Genomic DNA, 22,077 nt, shown 5'->3' with positions numbered 1-22,077 from the left:
AAAGCATTCATCGTTCTCAAAAAGGCTCCTGAAATAAAATTCTGAAGCACAAAACAGATCAAAAAAAAAAATCCTTAAAAATAAAAAAAAAATATTGTACAAAGAATAAAAATAAAAAGATATTGACAAAATCAAAAATACCAATCACAATATTCCACAACCGCTCACCGGCAGCGGCGCCAAAAATTGATAGGATCTGGAGATGCCTATATAATAAACCGCAATCGCACGGTGTCTAACTAGTAGACAGAGGCAAGTACGGGTCGAACCCACAGGGAGCGATGGAAATACTGTAATCAATATCCCTAAATAAAAAAACCAGGAAATATTTTTGTATTTTTAGGATTGAAAAACGAAATAATAAAATCAAACTAATAAAGAATTAAGTAGAAGAATCGGTAACCAGGGTTTTATTAGTATCCATCACTATTTCCTTGCAAATACTGAAATGAAACATAATTATGACTACATGTTTATTGTTCGTTCTATTGATATCACCTATTATATGTATTAGATCGCAAATATCACTGGTATACCCTAAGCATGGCACATCAAAAGACTAAATCCAAGCATGAACCATCAAATTGCATCAGCGAGAAAGTTATACGAAACTAAATATAGGTTCACAAATTCTATATGGCTTTTCTAAGCATAACCCATCAAAGTTTTTAACGAAGCATGGATCATCAAATAATAAGACACACATATTTATAAAACTAATTCATTAAGCACATAGGTTTTTAAAACCGGTGAAGCAACAACTCATTTTTTCAATCAATCAATAAACAATATTCAAAAATTAGTTTATTCAAATCATAATGGTCTTTTGCTCAATTAATCAATTTAAATAGCCTAACATCCCAAGTAGTTTCAACCATAAACCCTAGCTACAAAAATCTAGCAATACATGGCTTTCTCAAAAGCCATCAACATCTTAAATTGATTCACTAGATAATCAAGATGCAAACGAAATCAAAGCTTCAAACCCTTCTTTACGATTTTCGGATCTGTACCCGCAACTGCAACTCCAGGAGGCCTTTTGTTCTCTGTCTCTGCTCACAGCTCTCTGGCCGATCCCTTCTGTGTTCTTCTCTGCTGAAATATATAGCATTCGAAATTCCCCCTATGAGACTGACTCCGGAAACACCAAAGTCAAGCCCAGGTCGGTCCATTAGCCGCTCCGATTGCCCTTATCTCCACGAACCAACAGCACATTTCTTCAGTCATCTCCTCGCCATCAAACCAACTACTCTCCGGCACAAGACCACCAACACCAATCGATACTCCATGAGCTTCTAAGCATGCACTGCTCGGACCACAACACCTGATTCAACTCTTTCACGTACGAATCAGTTCACGCCCAAGATCGATCACAGCATCAACCCATTCATGCTTCGTTGAGGGTAGTCTCAGCCACAGATTGGCTTGAATCTCTACCCCAATGGTTACTTGTATTACCAGTTCTTCTACATCTCATACCGACAAAATCCAACAGCACCAGCTGGATTCATGGCTTGATTTCGTTTCTTCCATGTTCGATCTCCTCCATCTTCTTGTCTTCGTCGATGCCACCTGCAACCAACTCCATTTGATAACCACCAGCATCACTGCCTCTTCTTACATGGAGGAACATCTGTGCACCCGTAGTGTTAGGAGTAACCACTACTGCCTCATCGCCAGTAGAGTCGAAGCTTCGGTCCCTGGTGATTAATGATTTTTTGATTGTTGTTATAGATAGTGATAAAAGGGTTCGTTTCAGACTTGTGAAGGAAATGGAATTTTTAGATTTAATAAAAATATATATACAAAAATATTAACAATGGTGAGAGGAACTGGGACTAATGATTCGGCCAATCTTCATAAAATAGGGCTCAATGAATTATCCTCGACAATAATCGCTCAAAACATAAGTTATATGGACTCTTATTTTGCCAAAGTAGATTCTCAAAAAATTGATTGTAAATGTTAAGCATGGAACATCAAATCACCTAAGATAAGCATGACCCATCTAATCAAATAACACCCAATTTAATCAAATCATATTTCAATTAATTTTTAATGCAAAAGTCTTAAAAATAATTAATTAAATTACCCATGTATGAATCTCGGCCTCCTCCGTCGTCCCAGTGTTGGGGTTTAACTCATCATATTAAAAATGCTCTCAAAATAATTATTTATGGCTCAAAAATGGTTCACAGTGATGAAATAAAGAGAAAATGATGAAAATCGGGTGTTTGCAACGTTTATAATTGTTGCAAACACCGTTACAAAGAACGATAAAAGAATACTGTTGTTGTCTGCGTAGCTGACTACGACCCACAGGAACTGGTCGTTGTCACTATTGAAGAACGACGGTTTTTGGCTGTCTGTTCTTCGTGTTCTTCATCTTCATCAATGGAAGCAGCAGTAACAGAGAAAAATGGTGGATTCTTCCTCTGCAGCGCTCTCCTCTCTACTCCCAACTCTCGACCTCCAACTCTCCACCCATTCTCTGTGATACCAGAAATCTATTTATACTCCTCAGCCTCATTTAATCACGCCATAACTCAAGATAATTCTCTCTTTACTCGGCTTAAAGAGAAAATATTTTTTGGATATTTTCTTCCTTTAATTAGCTCTCCACGCGCTGAAATGATGTATAAACACTCCAAACATGATCTTACACGCTGTAGAATTGATTCAACACTCTCCAAACACATGAGTACACGTCCAAATTTGATGTGATCGTGTGATATTCATTTCTTGAACGTGCTTCCTGATTTCTTGATTTCGATGATTCCAGCCAATTATGATCAATCCTAACACCCAAAATGTCTTCCTCTATCCATATCACAAATACCCATTGAAAATCAGAGGTTTAATCGAACTCTAACCCCTCCAAAAATCGATCGACCCAACTGCCAGTAAGAAGAAATATTTTCCCGCCTTTTTCCAAAATTTGAATTATGAGAAGAAAAGTGTCCCCCCCCCCAATCCTGTACGGGTGTCCCTTTAGCAATTGGGGGTGGAAATAGTCATTTTGGGGTGGAAATAGTAATTTTTCTGGGTCCCTCCGGTACATTTCTGGGACGCTTCCGGTGCATTTCTGAGGTGCCTCCGGTACATTATCCTGGGGTGTAAAACACTACTTTTCGAGCTCATTTCGCCGCAAAGGCTTATTTCTCTAAAAACATCTACAAAAACACAAAATAACACAATAAGTACTTAATCGAGTCTAACAATACAGAATATTGAGAACAAAATAGACACATAAATGCGTCTATCAAATACCCTCAAACTTATTATTTGCTAGTCCTCGAGCAAAAATTTAATCCTAACTCACTAGGTGTCCCTAGTGATCGAGTTAATCTCGGGAGGGTTTACCAGAGGTGTACCCACAAAACCAATACTCCAGACCCTAGCTATCTACGCAGAACCTTGGAAGGCACTAAAGAATCTCCTTGGTTGGCATACAATCATTGACTATAGGAGGCAGTACCCTGATGCGAAATTCCAATTGTTGTACACGAGTTTGCACTCAAGCATACTAAAATTCATATAAAGTGACAGAGCTCTACTCAGATAGTTGCACTGTGGACATCATATTCGGAGTCAAACTAATCATATGGATAGAAAAACGAGATGGAAATAGAAAAATGTAGATGGTTTTGATGTTAACCAAATGATCGATGTTTCACATATCTGTCTGAAGGCCACTGCCAGAATGAACCTATCCTAATGGACTGAGATACCGGTCTGACTAATATCAACACAACTGGCATATACAAGGGAACCAGTGGTCAATAACTTAAATCTAGATCAACAAACTGGCAAATACAAGGGAACCAGCAGTTGACTACACAGAACAATAACCATTTTTTTTTTAACTTAACGGCATGAATAGATCTTTTTGATCCAAGCGCATGCTTCTTGTCAGCAGATTACACGATAGTTCCCACGGGTCCTGCATTCCACGCTTGCTTAGGCGACGAAACAGGGAACACACGCATATTGCTATCCAAGTGTTAATACTTATTCCGATTGGTCTAACTGGTCCGGTCTTTTTTTTTTTTTAGTAACTCAGTCACTCTAATTCACCCTAGCAGTGGTAACAACTTGAATCGTGTGCCCCACCTAATCACTTAGAGAAACATAGTTTAAAATGAAAAAATAAAATAAAAAAAGTGAAAAGGACTCAACGAGATATGGTGAACTATCATGTTATTTCTAACACCTGAGCTCTGTGCTTTTATGAATAGACTCTTTCGATGTTTCCATCTAATCAGATTGGTTCCTCAACTCCTATAACCAAGATGCTTCCATCCACTTAGATTGTTAGTGCATCCTGAATAGCATAAATTTCTAGGCTCTGGAGTTTATATTGCAACTAAAAGTTTCTCCCATACCCCCAAACTTAAATCTAACATTGTCCTCAATGTTCTAAAGATGAAACTAAAAGCATGAACAAGGAGAAACTGTTACCATTTGAAGCGAAAGAGTTAAGGAAAGATATTACCGTGTTGCATGAGCATGGGATACCTCCCAAGAAGTGCTAAGTTTAAAGTCTTCAGCCAGACTTAGGAAAGGATTAGTCAACTCGAACCATAAAGTAACAGTCGAAATAACTGTGGGTCTTCAAAACTAAATAGAGCTGACCAAAGGAAACTGCAATGAACCAAGAAAGTGAACAAGACTAGCATGCCCTTACTTAGTTTCCTGATTAAGAAATTTATATCTAATTGTGGTTCAGGTTCAGGTTCTATGAAAGGGTCTAAATAGAAAATTTTCATTGGCTGCGTTTCTTCATAGGTGGGATCCGAATCATTAGGTCCTAGAGTCTGGAAAAACTCAAATATGATCTTAGAAGCGCACAATAATAACCTAAATAACTGAGGATCCTCTAAGTCAATAAGATTTGACTTACATAATTGACCACAATGAGAGTAGTGGTCATTCTTAAGCAAATGTGTCGATTCTAATTTCCTAAAGCATTTAGGTTTAGTCTCACAACTTAATATTCGACACATTTGGAATATAAACGTTCCCACAGTTGGAAGAAAACTATTTGGTGGGAAAACAAAGTCAATCTGGGGATCATAGCCTGGGAAACCACATCAACCAGAGGATGGGTTTCTAACGACTGAACTTCTTCCTGGACATCATTAGGTTCGGGAAAACGAGTATGAAGGTAATCTTGTAAAATTGTCGAGGCAGAGATATCAAGTCCTAAGTGAAGGGACTTTCTGAGAGTTAAAGGTAAGGCACTAGGAAGGTGATAATCACCCCCAAACTTAGAGTTTTCAGTGTCTCTAGATAGACTAGTTACAATCTCCCTAATTTCTGGATCATTAGATTCTTGAAAATGGTCAATTGATTCTTCTAATTTATTATCAGGTAGTGCATCTTTACTCATCTCTACGGATATCTTCTTCATCTAATACTATTGTTTCTAAGTCGCTAGACTCTAAAACAGCATTTTCGGAATAAACCCGTTCCTCTAAACCACTATCGGCTTCGTAATCAAAAGGAAAAACTACATCGTCTAAAACGGTGGTATCCCTAATCAAATCCTCGTCCTTTTGAATAGGTGAATAATCATAAAAATTATTTGGATTTGAACTAGAAATAATATAATCATTATAAAGCTCAATTGGATTAATAGATTCCTGATCACTATGCCTACATATTTCAGATTCTTCATTACTACTATCCTCATCATCATAATAGTACAAAGATGATTGAACCTTATCTAAATAAGTAGTGTCTTTTATTCTAACCTCGTCCTCTAAATTAGGAAAATTCACTATTGATATCAAGGGTAGAATTAGAAACCCTATTTTGGAAATTTAGATTATTTCGAGCAGCATTAGCCAACTGTTCATTTTCTGCCTCTAGACGTGCCTGAATTTCACTGAGCATAACACTTATACGTTCACCACTCTCGTTTATCATCTCAGAATATCGTGTACACTCTTCTTTTGAACTATTCATTGCAACTAAACGTTTATACGTCCTTTCAATCCGTTGTTGGGTCTCTTCTAGAGATGGAACAGGTTCAGAAATATCATAATCAGGACTAGTTTCCAAAAACGAGTAACCAGTACTACAGTGTTCCTGATTTTCTTGCTCGTAAGACCAATTCGCGTGTGGATAGTAATTGGGCTCACCATGGTATGAACCATAACCTTGAAAAGGTTGGCGTTCCCAACTACTATTCCCACCATGGTCATAAAAATGATGTCCATATTCAAATTCAGATCGATACTCATTGTATTGGCTTCTGTCATACCAGTTCGACATTCTTAATTGCAAGGGAATTCTACAAATCACAAACAAGGCTGACTCGACCAAATCAAACCTATAGAATCTAGCAAACAAAAGCATGATGGCTCCACTTAGATTGTTTTCTAGACCAGCTTCTATTCCTTCGAAAGGAATTCGTTACAATTTAGCACACACCCTCTGGAATCAATCCGAGCTAATGTAAGTTGAATCGAGGCGAGGGAAGCTCAGTGGAGCTTTGATACCCAAGGCCTCACCGAAGGCGGCGCAGTCACGCATTCAACTCACAGAAACCATCATGAACTTTGAAGTATGCTTAAAGAGTAACCAATATTTTTCGAACGATTTCCTATAAGCTCGTTACCCTATCGGTCTCGTTCTATCAAATTTTAAGCTTGGGTTCGCGTTAGGTTTCGTTTTCCTAAGGCGGGCAAGAAGGGAGCGGTGATGAAATCCGAACCCTTATCTTGTATTGGCCAGGCCTTTCCCTTTACTAGGAATTTAAAAACAGTCCAAATTCGTCCTCAATCAATGAATCACCTTAAGGAATATAGTAACTCGCTTACAGGAGATTCGCGAGTGTTTCGATGTACTTACCTCCCGTACCAGACGGGGGATGAACCGTTGAAGTCGACTCGGGCCACGACTCCTATGTCATGTACGAACCCGAAGGGGCGAGACGATATAGTAATCGTCGTCCTTCCCTGCAAACAATTTATATATATATATATAACCCTTTCGTAGGGTTTAAAAAAATAAATAAAAATAATGTCCCTATTGTCCAGTCCAAAGGAAAGAAAAAAAATAAAAATCAAAAAAAAAATAATAATAATAATTACAAAAAAAATGGAAAGTCTCTTAAAAAAATAATTCTCTCTTTTTTTTCTTCTTTTTTTGCTTTGTCTTTTTTCCTTCTCTTTTAGCTTTAAGCTTTGATTCCAAGGTCTTTAGTATCCAACTTCAAACCTGTAATACAAAGACACAACCAAAGAGACGTAAAAAGAGCAAATGGAATAATAAAAAATAATAAAAACCTAAAAATTCTACCTAAACACAAATCCGCGTCGGCGGCGCCAATTTGTTTATGATTTTTTGATTGTTGTTATAGATAGTGATAAAAGGGTTCGTTTCAGACTTGTGAAGGAAATAGAATTTTTAGATTTAATAAAAATATATATACAAAAATATTAACAATGGTGAGAGGAACTGGGACTAATGATTCGACCAATCTTCATAAAATAGGGCTCAATGAATTATTCTCGACAATAATCGCTCAAAACATAAGTTATATGGACTCTTATTTTGCCAAAGTAGATTCTCAAAAAATTGATTGTAAATGTTAAGCATGGAACATCAAATCACCTAAGCTAAACATGACCCATCTAATCAAATAACACCATATTTAATCAAATCATATTTCAATTAATTTTTAATGCAAAAGTCTTAAAAAGAATTAATTAAATTACCCATGTATGAAGCTCGGCCTCCTCCGTCGTCCCAGTGTTGGGGTTTAACTCATCATAGTAAAAATGCTCTCAAAATAATTATTTATGGCTCAAAAATGGTTCACAGTGATGAAATAAAGAGAATGATGAAAATCGGGTGTTTGCAACGTTTATAATTGTTGCAAACACCGTTACAAAGAACGATAAAAGAATACTGTTGTTGCCTGCGTAGCTGACTACGACCCGCAGGAACTGGTCGTTGTCACTGTTGAAGAACGACGGTTTTTGGCTGTCTGTTCTTCGTGTTCTTCATCTTCATCAATGGCAGCAGCAGCAACAGAGAAAAATGGTGGATTCTTCCTCTGCAACGCTCTCCTCTCTACTCCCAACTCTCGACCTCCAACTCTCCACCCATTCTCTGTGATACCAGAAATCTATTTATACTCCTCAGCCTCATTTAATCACGCCATAACTCAAGATAATTCTCTCTTTACTCGGCTTAAAGAGAAAATATTTTTTGGATATTTTCTTCCTTTAATTAGCTCTCCACGCGCTGAAATGATGTATAAACACTCCAAACATGATCTTACACGCTGTAGAATTGATTCAACACTCTCCAAACACATGAGTACACGTCCAAATTTGATGTGATCGTGTGATATTCATTTCTTGAACGTGCTTCCTGATTTCTTGATTGCGATGATTCCACCCAATTATGATCGATCCTAACACCCAAAATGTCTTCCTCTATCCATATCACAAATACCCATTGAAAATCAGAGGTTTAATCGAACTCTAACCCCTCCAAAAATCGATCGACCCTAACTGCCAGTAAGAAGAAATATTTTCCCACCTTTTCCAAAATTTGAATTATGAGAAGAAAAGTGCCCCCCCTAATCCTGTACGGGTGTCCCTTTAGTAATTGGGGTGGAAATAGTAATTTTGGGGTGGAAATAGTAATTTTTCTGGGTTCCTCCGGTACATTTCTGGGACGCTTCCGGTGCATTTCTGAGATGCCTCCGGTACATTATCCTGGGGTGTAAAACACTACTTTTCGAGCTCATTTCGCCGCAAAGGCTTATTTCTCTAAAAACATCTACAAAAACACAAAATAACACAGTAAGTACTTAATCGAGTCTAACAATACAGAATATTGAGAATAAAATAGACACATAAATGCGTTTATCACCTGGACATTCACGTCTTCAACTAGCATCGAGCAGCTCCATTACCAACTCCATTTGTCAACCCAATCGGTGGCAGCAACATCATCTTGAACCCGCTGCATTGAATCCATCTCCTAAATCCATTGTCGCTGCTGCTTCTCAGTTGAGGAGTTCCAATCAATCGAACTAATCCGTAAGAATTGATGTTGCCGGTGATGCCATCTGCTTCTTCATAGGTTGATCAGATTCCCGATCTTGCATTCCTGCCAATCCATTCTCCATCTCGGCTTCAAGTCAGTTCACTTAGGGAACTCGAAATGCTCAGACCCATTTTCATTGAAAAGAAGAGGAAATGTTGTTTTGATGCTTTGTAGAGTATGACAAAGATATGTGGCTGGAGAGTTTGCCACATCGCCCTCTTAGTTCTTTAACCCCTTCAGTGCCTTCACATGCATAACCACCTGGACTATCTCCTGGCCGTGAAATGCGGTGCACTAGCTTAAAAGGTTAACTAGGCAGCCACAATCCATTAAGCCCCTTATCTCGCATCGTCGACGCCTTTTGTCTCAAATGTTATTATAACTTCTAGTTTAGCTAGTTATTTTCTGGGTTATCAGAATTCACTTGAACTTTCTACAAAAAGTATTAAAATATTGTTATTAGCCAATAAATCGAGTCCTAGCTAATATAAATATGGGTATAAAATGTAGCACTTACGTGTTTATCAACACCCCCACACTTATATTTTTCTAGTCCTCGAGCAAAACAGAGAATTGACCTGCTACACAGCTGGTCATATCATAAGAGAGAGTTAGACCCGCTACATAGCTGGTCATAAAATGAAAATTTGAAATCCCATACACAAGACCCGCTATACAGCTGGTCCTAGAAAATAACCCACAAAAGACCCGCTACACAGCTGGTCATGACAAATTCCATACACAAGACCCGCTACACAGCTGGTCATAACCTTAAAAATCATAATGATAATTATATATTTTTTTCTTTTTAAGACCCGCTACACAGCTGATCATCTTTTCTATTTTTTTTAAGACCCGCTACACAACTGGTCATAATATTCATTTTTTTTTAATCAAAATTCCTAACGAAAGTGTCAATCCCCCATACTTAAATATTACATTGTCCTCAATGTAATTGAGTCATCCAACGTAGAAATTAAGATGGGAAATTCAAACAAACAAATAAAAGATAAAGGAAAGAAAACAAATGTGATGGGTTGACTCCCATGAAGCGAAATCGTATGGGTTGACTCCCATAAAGCATAATCTTCGTATCCCATCTTACACGGAAAGAATCTCAAACTGGGTGATAATACACCAAAGTACCCTGCAAAGCATATATATAAAGTCTGAAAAGTTGGGGATCAATCCAACAAATCAGGTCAGCTGCAAATGTGAACCTGCAAACACTATAAACCTCAAAACAAACGTGTAAATTCATTCTCAATAAAAAGAAATCCTTAGTCAAGATAAGCATATCACTCTCATGGAAAATAAACATATTAGTTTCTATTTCGGAAACACACTCTAAATCAGGTTCTAAATCAGCTGAAATACGTTCGGTCGACACATTATCTTCACTAGAAATTATAGGAATCAATGCACTGACAACGTAAAAAGGCACAAAATCATCCAACTCGGAACAATGGTTTAAACATGCATCTAGTGATTCATCAATAACTCTTAAGTATGGTTCTAAGTCCGCGGAAATGACTTCCGTTGGTGAGTTACCTTGATTAACTATTGGAAGTCGCAAGGCATTGACAATATCAATAAGTATCGGGTCATCCGAATCAGCAAAGTGTGCTAAACAAACAGATAAAGGCTCAAAATCATTGACACAAGTTATCTGACCAATATTAATATGTTCAACATTCACATCAGCATCCAGAAAATCACTAGATGGATCAGAAAAACAAGAGCAGAATGGAGCAACAATATCATGAATAATCGCTTCATCACTACCTGTAACTAAGTGACTTATAGGAAACTCATTATTTTAATGATTAGAAAATATCTCATTATGCACGCCTACTGTCTCTAAGTCATCAGACTCAACAATAGTATCTTCTGTAAAAATATGCTCTTCTAAATCATTATTATCTGAATAAATGACGTCTCTAACACAACTCTCGTCCTTTTGAATTGACAAATAATCAGTTAAATGATCATGAGTTGGGTAAGATACAATAAATTCAGATAATATATCGGTATCATAATTCCTAAAATCACTTCTAATGTCAAGTTCATTTTAACCCTCGTGGTATTGGGGTTGATACTCATCTAAATAACCACCCATGGTGAAATTACGTGGATTCCAAGTTCCGTACCTGAGACGATTATAAGCAAGAACTTCCTTATACCGTGATCCATACTTATATTCACCAAACGTCATAGACGTCGTCTCACGTAAAGCATTCATCGTTCTCAAAAAGGCTCCTGAAATAAAATTCTGAAGCACAAAACAGATCAAAAGGAAAATGAAATCATTAAAAATAAAAATAAAAATTGTACAAAGAATAAAAATAAAAAGATATTTACAAAATCAAAAATACCAATCACAATATTCCACAGCCGCTCACCGGCAGCGGCGCCAAAAACTGATAGGATCCGGAGATGCCTATATAATAAACCGCGATCGCACGGTGTCTAACTAGTAGACAGAGGTAAATACGGGTCGAACCCGCAGGGAGCGATGGAAATACTGTAATCAATATCCCTAAACTTAAATATTTTGAGGACATGGTGCAGGAGAATGCAAGTGAACATGGCGTTGGTGCCCGTACTGTTTTCATTGGCAGCTCAGTTAATGACTTGCTATGCCTGCTTACAGCTGATATTGGCATTGTGACTGGGTCAAACAAAAGCTTAATTAAGGTGGGAAAACACTTTGGTATTACATTTGTACCTCTGTGTGCTTGTATGGTCAAGGAACAGAAAAAACGCTTCAAAACTGGCAACCCTATTGTCTGGACAGGTGGTCTATCTGGTACTCTTTACACAGTTACTAGTTGGATTGAAATACACATTCATTCTGGGTTGTGATTTAGTAAATGAGGAACTCTGATCCCTAATGATCAAGTTCTGGAACTCAGCTTTGAGTGTGTACAGATGGTGTGTGATGGCGAGTTTTATCGAGGGTTGTGAATTTTATTAGCGAACTGTTTGAAGGATGATGAAGATTTATCTGAATAGTTTTTTTTTTTGTTTGTTTGTTTGTTTTTACATCTGTTTTGTCTATAGATTTTGGTATATGTTCTCCTTTCTTCTTTGATTCTTTGAAATGACAACATTGTAGTACTACCATACAGGAGCAACATTAATACAGATTTTGATTTTGAGTTCCGACTTTCTTTTATAATTTTTTTTTTCCTTTATAAATTTGAATCCGTGCGTAGTGGTGTCGTTTCGTCAAGTTCTTCGGTCAGCCCACCCACCATGACAACGGTTGTACTAGTAATATGATAAAAATGGTTACAAAAATGGTTACGCAAAATATGGGATTGATTTATTTTTGTTTACCAAAAAAAAAAAAACTTCACCAAAAAAGATTTAAAAATTTCACCGAGAAAAGAGGAAGAGTTCCAAAGATTTATTGACAGAGTCTTTCCCTCTTCATTAAACTGAAAAACGTCTTCGCCATTAAACTCTCTATCTTCTCTATCATTTCAACAAGTTCTTTATCATCCTCACAAATTTCACAAAAAAAAATTTCAGTCCTAGCGGTTCAACCTTTTCTAATTGTTTGTATTAAGCGTTGTTGCCAAGGTCCTAATTTTTCATTAATCAGGTGCACATTGTTCTCGTATTTTGCAACGTAGGATTAATTTTGTTAAACTTTTTTTGATCAAATTAAAATCCATATGTATTGTCTGTTTGGCTGCGAAAACATTAGTATTATTTGGATTTGCTGCTTCGATGAATCAGTGATGAGATAGCATTAGTATTGATATTGATTTAGATGATAGAATGTCACATCCTTAGAATAATTGGCGATTGTAGAACAGTATCGTGATAAAAACGTCGACATGGGTACACAAACAATAAGGATACGGTTGTTCAAAGATTGATCTATGCCAGGGTTTTAACATTACTATACATGCATCAAAAACTAGCCTCCATGGTGGCCAAACACTGCCGCATTCAATTCAAGCCTATATGGGTCGCCTTTAAGAAGAATAGGGTAGTGATTCTAATACATGTAATTCAATATCTTGTAGGGAATACAAAGTCAAATTACTTGCCAACCGTGGCATAGGACCTAATCTTTTTCTTTTTTTTGTTCTTTTAGATTTTATTTTACTCAGCTTGATCAACCTTCCATAATGTACATTATGCACAGGGATCGAATATATTATAATTAAAGATGGCTGGAAAACATAATGTAATAGTACCTGCGGAAATACTTGTGCCAAAATTAGACATTGCAGAGCTACGCCAGCAATCTCCGATGGGAATAATGGGAACATCATCGCAGTCTCAATCTCCCATGGCTGGAACGTCATCTCCAAGGGGAGTTTCATCGCCATCCATGAGGAACAGGTTACAAAAGCAAGCAAGTGTTAGGGCTAATTGTCTTTGTTCACCGACTACTCATGTCGGATCATTTAGGTGCAGACTTCATAGGAGTTCTGAGCTGAGTCGAAGTGGAAACTCAATTGGTTCTAAGCTTTTTGAACTAGTTCATGTGACTGATAAGGCTACTCCTCTTAGTGACACCCTTCATGCTCAATAGCAAACCGACAACTTGTTATTATCTGGATATTTTCTATGGCTCCTAGACCATCAAATCCGTGATTAAATAAATCATTTGATGTGGTAATTTTGTGTCGTAAACCTGACTTTGAGATTCTCTCTCAAATTATCTACCAAATATGGAACCTTATTTGCTCCCAAAACAAAAGCCTTTGATCATAAATAAACTTCTTAGTTTGCTCGCCATGTGTATATATATATGATTATAAGCTTCTACTAAATATTCTTGTAAATTTGTGCACTTCGTCGTTTTTCTATATATTGTGTTGTCTCTGGATCTATGAAGCAGCTTGTGCACTAACTTTATTTTGAAAGTGGTGTTCGTAATTTATGCAAGATTATTATTTGGGTAAACATGGATTCAACGAGGTGAATGCCATGCGATTTTGGGAGTTTATTTCATGGGTTTGTTGAGAATTGATATTGTGAAAGGTTCCGCCTATTTGCCACCCCCACTTTTCCTATTTGCCACCCTCATTAGAATTTCAAAAGTAATTCTATTTTTCAGTTCTAACTTTTTCTATTTATCACCTATAAAAGTCAAATTAGATTTGACTGTAATTACCACCGCTCTAATTTGTTTTCTTCTCCATTGAACTCCATTTTTATTAAAAATCCATCAAAAAAGTATTAACCCTAGGTTAGGATTCTGTTCAATTAATTCAATATTATGTATAAATTTATTATCTCTTAACTCTTATCAATTAATTGGTAAAAATGAACGATTTAATCAAGATTCTACGATTGAAGATTATGGGCAAAGAACCCAAACATCAGATGAATGGAGTATCCAATAAGATTTTGTTAATTTAACTAAAAATACAGTGACAAGGTTTGGAAGTAAGAACTAATCCATTTTCGTTTGATTAGTGCTTTTTTCGTTTTTGTTTTTTCAGTTTTCGTTGAACTGGTCACCAAGTTCTGGACGACCACAAAGTACTTCAGCCGTCCAAACAAGGACGACTTTGCAAATAAATAGTTGGTTGTAACCGGACGGCTATGTACTTAAACACGTGATCATTTCTGGGCGACTATTGTTCAGGTGAGCTAGTGATTTGGTTGTCATGGTTGCCTGTTAGTCTAGCAGGTCTCTGCTAGGTCGGTACCAAGAAGCAAAACTTAAGCATGAAAATGTAGACCACAAAATTTCTTATGGTTGCGCACCGAGCAAAAACTCTGTTGTATCATATACAAAACCAATCTGTGTACATTGATGTGCTTAATATTATTTTAACTGTCCAGAGAATGACAGGCCACCCAAAGGATTACATCATAACAAAACTAATTGGTATTTTTTCTCTCTTATAAGCTCGTGATGCAATTCTTTCAACTGGTTTTGGTGGTCTCGTGGATCTTTGTACTCTCACCTGTTCGGTATCTTCGTTTTCAACATCTTGACGGCTACTCTCTCCTTGATTTGATACTGCTTGAGATGGACCTTCATTGATCTCTCCGAATTCGGCTAGTGGCTCGTCCCCATGGTAATTTTGTAGCTTCCATGCCAAATCTGTATTAATGTTCCGGCATAGTGCAATTTCTTAGATGAATTAGAGGCATGCAGAACGCCTTGTTCATCTGGTATCCGGAGGAAAAGGTTTCATTGTTTTGTTTATTCCTACGATCAAAAGACATAAAAGTGAATAACATAACCCGAAACTTGCGACAAATAAGAATAAATATATTATCTGGGGTAATGAGTACAGGGTATATGACGTTGACACTCACTCATCATCTCATGACCATTATTAATTCAAGGAGTTTAATGCTATGACAGTGATCATATTACCAATCATCTTCAAAATGTATATGTACTCAATCATATTTTTCCTGTAATCATCTTCAAAATGTATATATACTTGATCATACTTTTCCTAGTAAAAGTACCTAATAACCAAAGTGAAAAGCTGGAAAGATAGATAGCTAAAATATTCATTCGAAAAGGAAGCTAAAGTAGGCAATGAATCAAATTAACAAATGATTAGTAGATTTATTAAAGCGACAAACTAATACTACCGAGGCACTGTATATTTAAAATGACATTAGGGCAGATTTGTATCTGTAATCTTGTTAAGCGGACAAATTAGGCACTGTATATTTAAAATGAAATTAGGCAATTCAACAAACACTTCAAATACTTGCAACTAGATAAAACATGCAATAACTTTTGAACACAAACTGAATCTAAAATCAAACAACAAATACATCAGATAAATAATCTAAAATCAATAAACAACAATCATCCAAGATGGGTTTTCAGAGCTTACTTAATGTTTGGAATGTGTAGAACAACACTAGCAGGCGATAGACTGCTATGGACTCGGCATGTATAGTGTGGTAACATGAAGTCAAAAATGAGAAGAAAAAATTAAATAAAAATAGGAGAGAAAGTGGTCATGGTTTGGTGGGAGAGGTGGAGTAGAAGAACAGTGGGAGAGATGGAGCAGAAGAAGTACCGGTGAGAAATTGATTGGCATCTGGTGGGCTTGTTTTCAATTAAAGTTATTGGGAGTTATGTTGGGTGCAAACAAAAAGTCAAACAAGTGGTATTTAGGATACGTGAAAAAATATATGGGTGCAAATAAAAAAAGTAAGGTGACAATTAATGAGAGCGGCAAATAGGAAAAGTGAGAGCGACAAATGGATGGAACCTTGTGAATACGTAAAGTTTGATGCTAGAAATTTAGTTTTATTATTTTTAACCCGCCAACATGGCTAACAAGATGCAGCAACATATCTGACAGCACGAAGAAAAGCTCTTCTTCGCACGTCTTCTTGAATTAGCCTAGTCACCTCTACCGGTGATTGATCAGCTCTTCTAGTTTAGATTGAGCTGCTTCTTTGGCTAGGAAATCAGCAATAAAATTGGCTTCTCTATACCGTTGCTTGAATTGGATGTCTTCGAACATACTTTAAAATACTACGCACTAAGCCTTGCAAGAACCATGACCAACGCACCTCTTTTTTGCATAACTGGATTGCAAACGTTTGGATGGTCAAAGAAGGCAATGGAAAAAGAATGTCGCAAATCTCAATCAGATGGGCGAAGAGGGGCAACCGAACCAGACAAATGGTTAGGCCGAAGGGAAGATATTCTTGGTGTGGAGTTTGCTGTATTAGTAATTTACCACCACTTCGCACAAACAGGATACACCATATGTTAAATAATACAGAAAAAATGGATAACACGGATTGCATTTATAGGTGGAATTTTCCCACCACTGGAGAAACACAATATAATTTCATTCACTAAAAAAAAAAAAAAAAGAGTTAAGCAAAAGATGGTTACTATGCTAACTAACTTTCCCATTTTAAGTCCAATATAAGTTGTATGTGACCATCATTTCTCCATTTTAGTGGACGCAGATTAAAGTGGATTCAACACGGTTTCAACTTTATAATTGAGACATGATGACCAACGGTCCAAAGGTCCAAAGCTATTTAATTACTTGGTCACTTTTGTCTCCCACCAGTACTGGATCATATGATTATCCAATGAGACTCTCTATATTGAGAATTCTACATACCACGGTTCTTTTTGTTATAGCGGGATTTGAGGACGAATTTGGTTGATTTCTAGCCAACTAAGAAATTCTGAGCCGGAGCTTCCATTTCAAGAATTGCCGGAAAGGAAAGTGATTGACCTCCAGCCAACCAAAAACTGCATGACTACTTCCCGCCAATGATCCTCGAAATGAACAGCAATCTCAATTTGGTAAAGGAAAAGAAACTAATTATACAAGACATGATCAAGAGAAACTAATTCATCACAACTAAGTAAATTTCTCTGTAATATACTTTGTACATAGATGCTCTGGAATGACATACAAAAAAAAAAAAAAAAAAAAAAAACTTGAAAAACATACATAAAACAGCTCACTTTCATGGACATATAAAAAGTATATCCAATCTAGGGCCAGCAATCAGACCTTCCAACCAACCTGACTCATAATCGCAACACTCGACTATGTTTCTTTTACAAAAGACTACTAGAAAAATTAGAGACTTTTACCCATGTTCTTAGATTCTATAAGGGAGTGGTATAGACGTATATAAAAGACTATATCGATGGGTATTTCTGTCTTAATTCTTCTCTTCCGGTGCAATTTTTTCTCAATCAATTTCCATTCCAAAGACAAGAATAAGTTTCTTGATCATCATCATCATCATCAACTGATTGATCTTCATCTGAAAGCAGAGGTGTTCTACAAAGAGGACAAGTTATATTCCAATAATCCAACCATTTCTCCAAACAATCTTTATGAAAAAAATGACCACAACTCAAATGATTCACTTCGGAATCTGGTTGGAACCGGTTCAAACAAACCGTGCAGTCGTGTAATTCAGACCGAGTATCGCAACTACCACCGTTAATTAAAGAACTAAACGGAATCGAAGGAATCTTTTTTCTCAACTGCTCTACTAAAGTATCCGATGTAATATGTAAATCGCACTGTCCGGATGAATTCTGCACCGATTCCGTCGATGATTGTAAATGAATTCCTATAATTTGAAGAATAAAAAAAAGCATACCCTTAAATATTGAGATTGATTGAGCCGTGTTCACTAGTATAACACATAGAACTCCATCTGCTGGAGCTGGTAGATTTGATAGACCCATCTTCTTTTGATTGGCTGAATCTCCAATTCAAGTTTTGATTTTTGTTGTTGGGATGGAGAGATTTGAGTTGAGAGAAGATTTTGATGGAGATGTGGGATTGGTTTAGCCTATAGGAGGAGTGTTATTGTTCCAAGGGTTGGGTTGGGTTGGGTTGGGTTGGGTCTATATTCAGTTATTTCTCCAATCATGTGTACAACATATTTATAGGGCAGACAAAAGAAACTTGTTGCTTCTTGAAATTGAGTGATCATAAGTGAGTGATGACCATTATCAGTTGTGAGTCATCCCTACCAGAGCCGCATCGACTCTTCTTGTTCAAACCATGGTTACTTTTTCCTTAACTATGGTTTCTTTGTATCATCTAAAGTGACCCCCCAAAAGTTTGCACCCCTTTGTATAAAAGAATGAGGTGAATTATTAATGAGCACACAAAAAAACATTTTCCTTTCGAGAAGGTAGGATGTCTTTCGTAACCTAGTCGACTTCAGTGTACGAATTACGAGTTGGATGTTGGGCAAGGTATGACGTGGATGGTGACATCTTGGGTGTTAATGTTCAAGACGGACTAATTTTTGACTTAAAAGTTGAGATTGCATATTAAAAGAAAAATGTAACAAGGCTCAAAAGTTTGGCATTTTTAGGGGCGACCCAAAAGGAATTAGAGGCGATTTTTTTATTCCCAACCTATACACTACGTTAAGGGACGCGGAGAATATGTTAATGCCCTTACATAATCGGAAGTTATACTGTACCCGATTATAAATGCCTAATCGGAAGGTTATTAACTAGATTACATTGCCGATTAAGTTCGTTTATGTGCCAAACTCGTATCTGGCTTCTATAACAATCGTGAGTAATAAGATCCTCAAGAGACTACCGACTGTTAAAGTATAGAAATTAGAAATTTTTAGATTTTTGCAATGGTGAAATTTGGGGCTCCTATATAATCAGACGAATTAAAACCTGTCTAAGCTAACGATTTGGGCTTCCCATAATCGGAAAGCTACGAGTAACAATACCTCCCGATTATGGTAGATTTCAAATTCATTAAATGAAGGATTTTAGAAGAAAACTTATTTTGGGGCAACCTATAATCGGAAGTTTATGTAATTCATATACCTTCAGATTATGACTACATCCAAAACACGAACCAAATGGTTATGGTCGGCTCTGTACCCTCGAAACCTATGGAATTTGGCAGTGGTTCGATTTGGGGCTTCCTATAATCGGTAGGTATATAAGTAACAAACCCTAACGATTTTGGGCTACTCAACAGTCGGTAGCTTATGATGTGGTAATGCCTACCGATTATTAACCATTTGACAGATAAAACCAAAGTCAACCTGAATTCATTTCATTTCATTTCTTTTCAACTTCAACTCCTCTTCTCCTCTTTCCTTTCGATTGCAGAGAGGAAAACTCTCCCCTCTCCTCGCTATACATCGTTAATCGTCGAATCGAATCATCGTCGATTATTCTCTATAAAGATGAAAGAAAAGGAACCCCGGAAAGCTAAAACCAAAAACGTTTGTCGCGGTAAGGATCCAAACATTGGATTGCATTCCCATAATAAAGAGGTTTTAACTCACGAACCCGAAAAACGCGAAGAAGATGCGGCCCCTGATGTAGGCGACACTCAAAGCCAAACTCTCCAACAACTTGAAATGGCGCCTATTAGGTAAGATTCTACCATTAATTTGCTTTATATTGCTTCAATTCGTCGAATCCATGATTTTTTTTTAGGGTTTTCAGTTATTACCCATATTCGGTAGGTTAGTAATTGTTTTAAACTCCCGATTGTTGTCGATTTCTTCATTTCACAAGAACATTCGTTATATTCGGGTGCTAAATATTTAGGTTTCCTACCGATTATTGAACATTTTTCATTACTGAGGCCTAAATCGATCATAATCGGAATAATTGTGTTTTTGACGGTATGCTATGGGTTATGAAAGATTGGTACGTATTTTTTTCTTAGTTTAGTTTAATATTATGGGTCAAAATAGAGTAATAACCGTTTGATGGTATGCTATGTTATAAAACAGAAGGGCAGGTTCAAGAGTTTGTCCAAATGGTGCACTAATTGCATAAAAGTCGGAGAGCCTGTGCCACTTGATAAGATAAGTAAGCACCAAGAGTTGATTGATAACGTTGACAATGAAGATTATGCATCTCAGGTTGGGAAAAAATCCAAGCAACCTAAAAAGATTGTGAAAATATACGTTAACCTACCGATTCTGGGGATTTTTCAAAATATTTTATCAGAATCGGAGTTTTTTAATATACTTTGCCTTCCGATTTTTTCAGTGTAAAAAAACTTTGTTTCCTGGAACCAAACAACACCATAATCGGGAGGTATATGCACCTTGACTTCCGAATAGTAATAATCGGTAGGTTTAGTTTTTATTACCTGATCGAATTTTATATAGTGGTAAAGGTTGTCGTTCACTCGGACTTTGTTGAAATTGATTTTAAGCTTAAATAAATGAAAATAAATAAAAATAAGAAAATATATACACAAAATAGTAGCAGGATGAAGACATGATTGGGACTCGGGATTCCACCAATTTTCACATTCATGCGGTTCAATTATTAATTCCGGACAATTAAAGCTCATAAAATAACAAATATCGACTCTAAATCTTTGCCAAGGTAGATTTTATAAAGAATTATATGTAAATCACAAGCATGACGCATCAAAAGTACCTAAGACTAAGCATGCGACATCAGACGAAATAAAAAATAATCAAGAAAAATCATAAATCAATTATAATAGTGCAAACAGTCATAAAGAAATTAAATAGAATTACCACATGGGTGAAAAACAGCTTCCTCCGTTGTCCCAGTGTTGGGTTTAGTTCATCATGTTGGAAACACACTCAAAATTTAATTTCGTTGCTCAAAGGTGTTTACAAAGATGAATTTTTATTAAAACAGAGATTTGCAACACTAAGAAGACGTCACAAAGAAACTATAATCCAGCACTGTTGCAAAAAAACTGTTGCAAAGGGAAGAAAAGTGACAGTCAATCAACGACTGTCGTTGACTGTCAACTGTTCTTCTCCTTCTTCTCTTTCACCTGCTGCTGATGAAACTCACTCTGCAGCTTTGTTATTAGCTCTTCAATGTACCCAAACTCTCCATCCCCCTTCTCTATAAACCCAGCAACCTATTTATACTCGTCAGGTTCTGAAATCTCCAAGAAATCTTCATTAATCGCCCTCCTTCACACGCTGCCATAATGAGAATATTTTCTTTCCTTTTACACTGGATTGTTTCTCTGTCACGATGATTTTTCCGATATCTACACAATGAGCACAATATTTCACGTCCCAGCTGGAGTAAAACTCTGTTAGGACACACGCTATCCTCAAATATGCACAGGAAATCCCAAGAATATCTCCCACTCACTCGTGAATATCTCCCTCCTCTGATTTGCATGTCGACACGATTTCTTCCCTTTTTATCGAATTGAAAAAACTTACCAATCCTGTTTTGATATAACAGGCTGGTATATAACCAAACCAAGCAACAAATCCGGCCAGCTTATCATGCAGAATCCGACCAAAAATCCCGTGAATATCCACTCCTCTGTCTTGCTCCCAACGGATTATCTAGCCACTTTTAACTGATTCCAAAGCCCATACCAAGCCTATTAGGACAAGTCACGTCATATCAACAAATTTCAGCCATTGAATCTCAAGAAATCACGTCCAAATGGTGAACCCTAATTCTACCAGTTCACTGCTCCATTTTCCCGCCAATTTTATTTTTCAAATGAAGAAGGTGAGGTGCCCTTATCCAACGTCATG

General features: G+C 36.8%; 1 protein-coding gene across 1 annotated transcript; it reads right to left on the bottom strand.

Moving 5' to 3' along the window:
- Window positions 1–17,396: 17,396 nt before the first annotated feature.
- LOC113301763 (probable E3 ubiquitin-protein ligase XERICO) lies at window positions 17,397–18,449 on the bottom strand. Its single transcript, XM_026550572.1, has one exon. The coding sequence runs from the start codon at window positions 18,263–18,265 to the stop codon at window positions 17,762–17,764; it is 504 nt and encodes a 167-aa protein (XP_026406357.1). The 5' UTR covers window positions 18,266–18,449; the 3' UTR covers window positions 17,397–17,761.
- Between the last annotated feature and the right edge of the window lie 3,628 nt (window positions 18,450–22,077).

This window comes from Papaver somniferum, chromosome 1 (assembly GCF_003573695.1).
Source record: "Papaver somniferum cultivar HN1 chromosome 1, ASM357369v1, whole genome shotgun sequence".
Lineage (NCBI taxonomy): Eukaryota > Viridiplantae > Streptophyta > Magnoliopsida > Ranunculales > Papaveraceae > Papaver > Papaver somniferum.
Note: the sequence above shows the minus strand (reverse complement) of the source record. Positions and strands in the feature narration are given on the sequence as shown.

What these genes read in the sequence shown, in the direction of transcription:
- LOC113301763 (XM_026550572.1), bottom strand. Translation starts at nt 18,265, where the DNA reads ATGGGTCTATCAAATCTACCAGCTCCAGCAGATGGAGTTCTATGTGTT.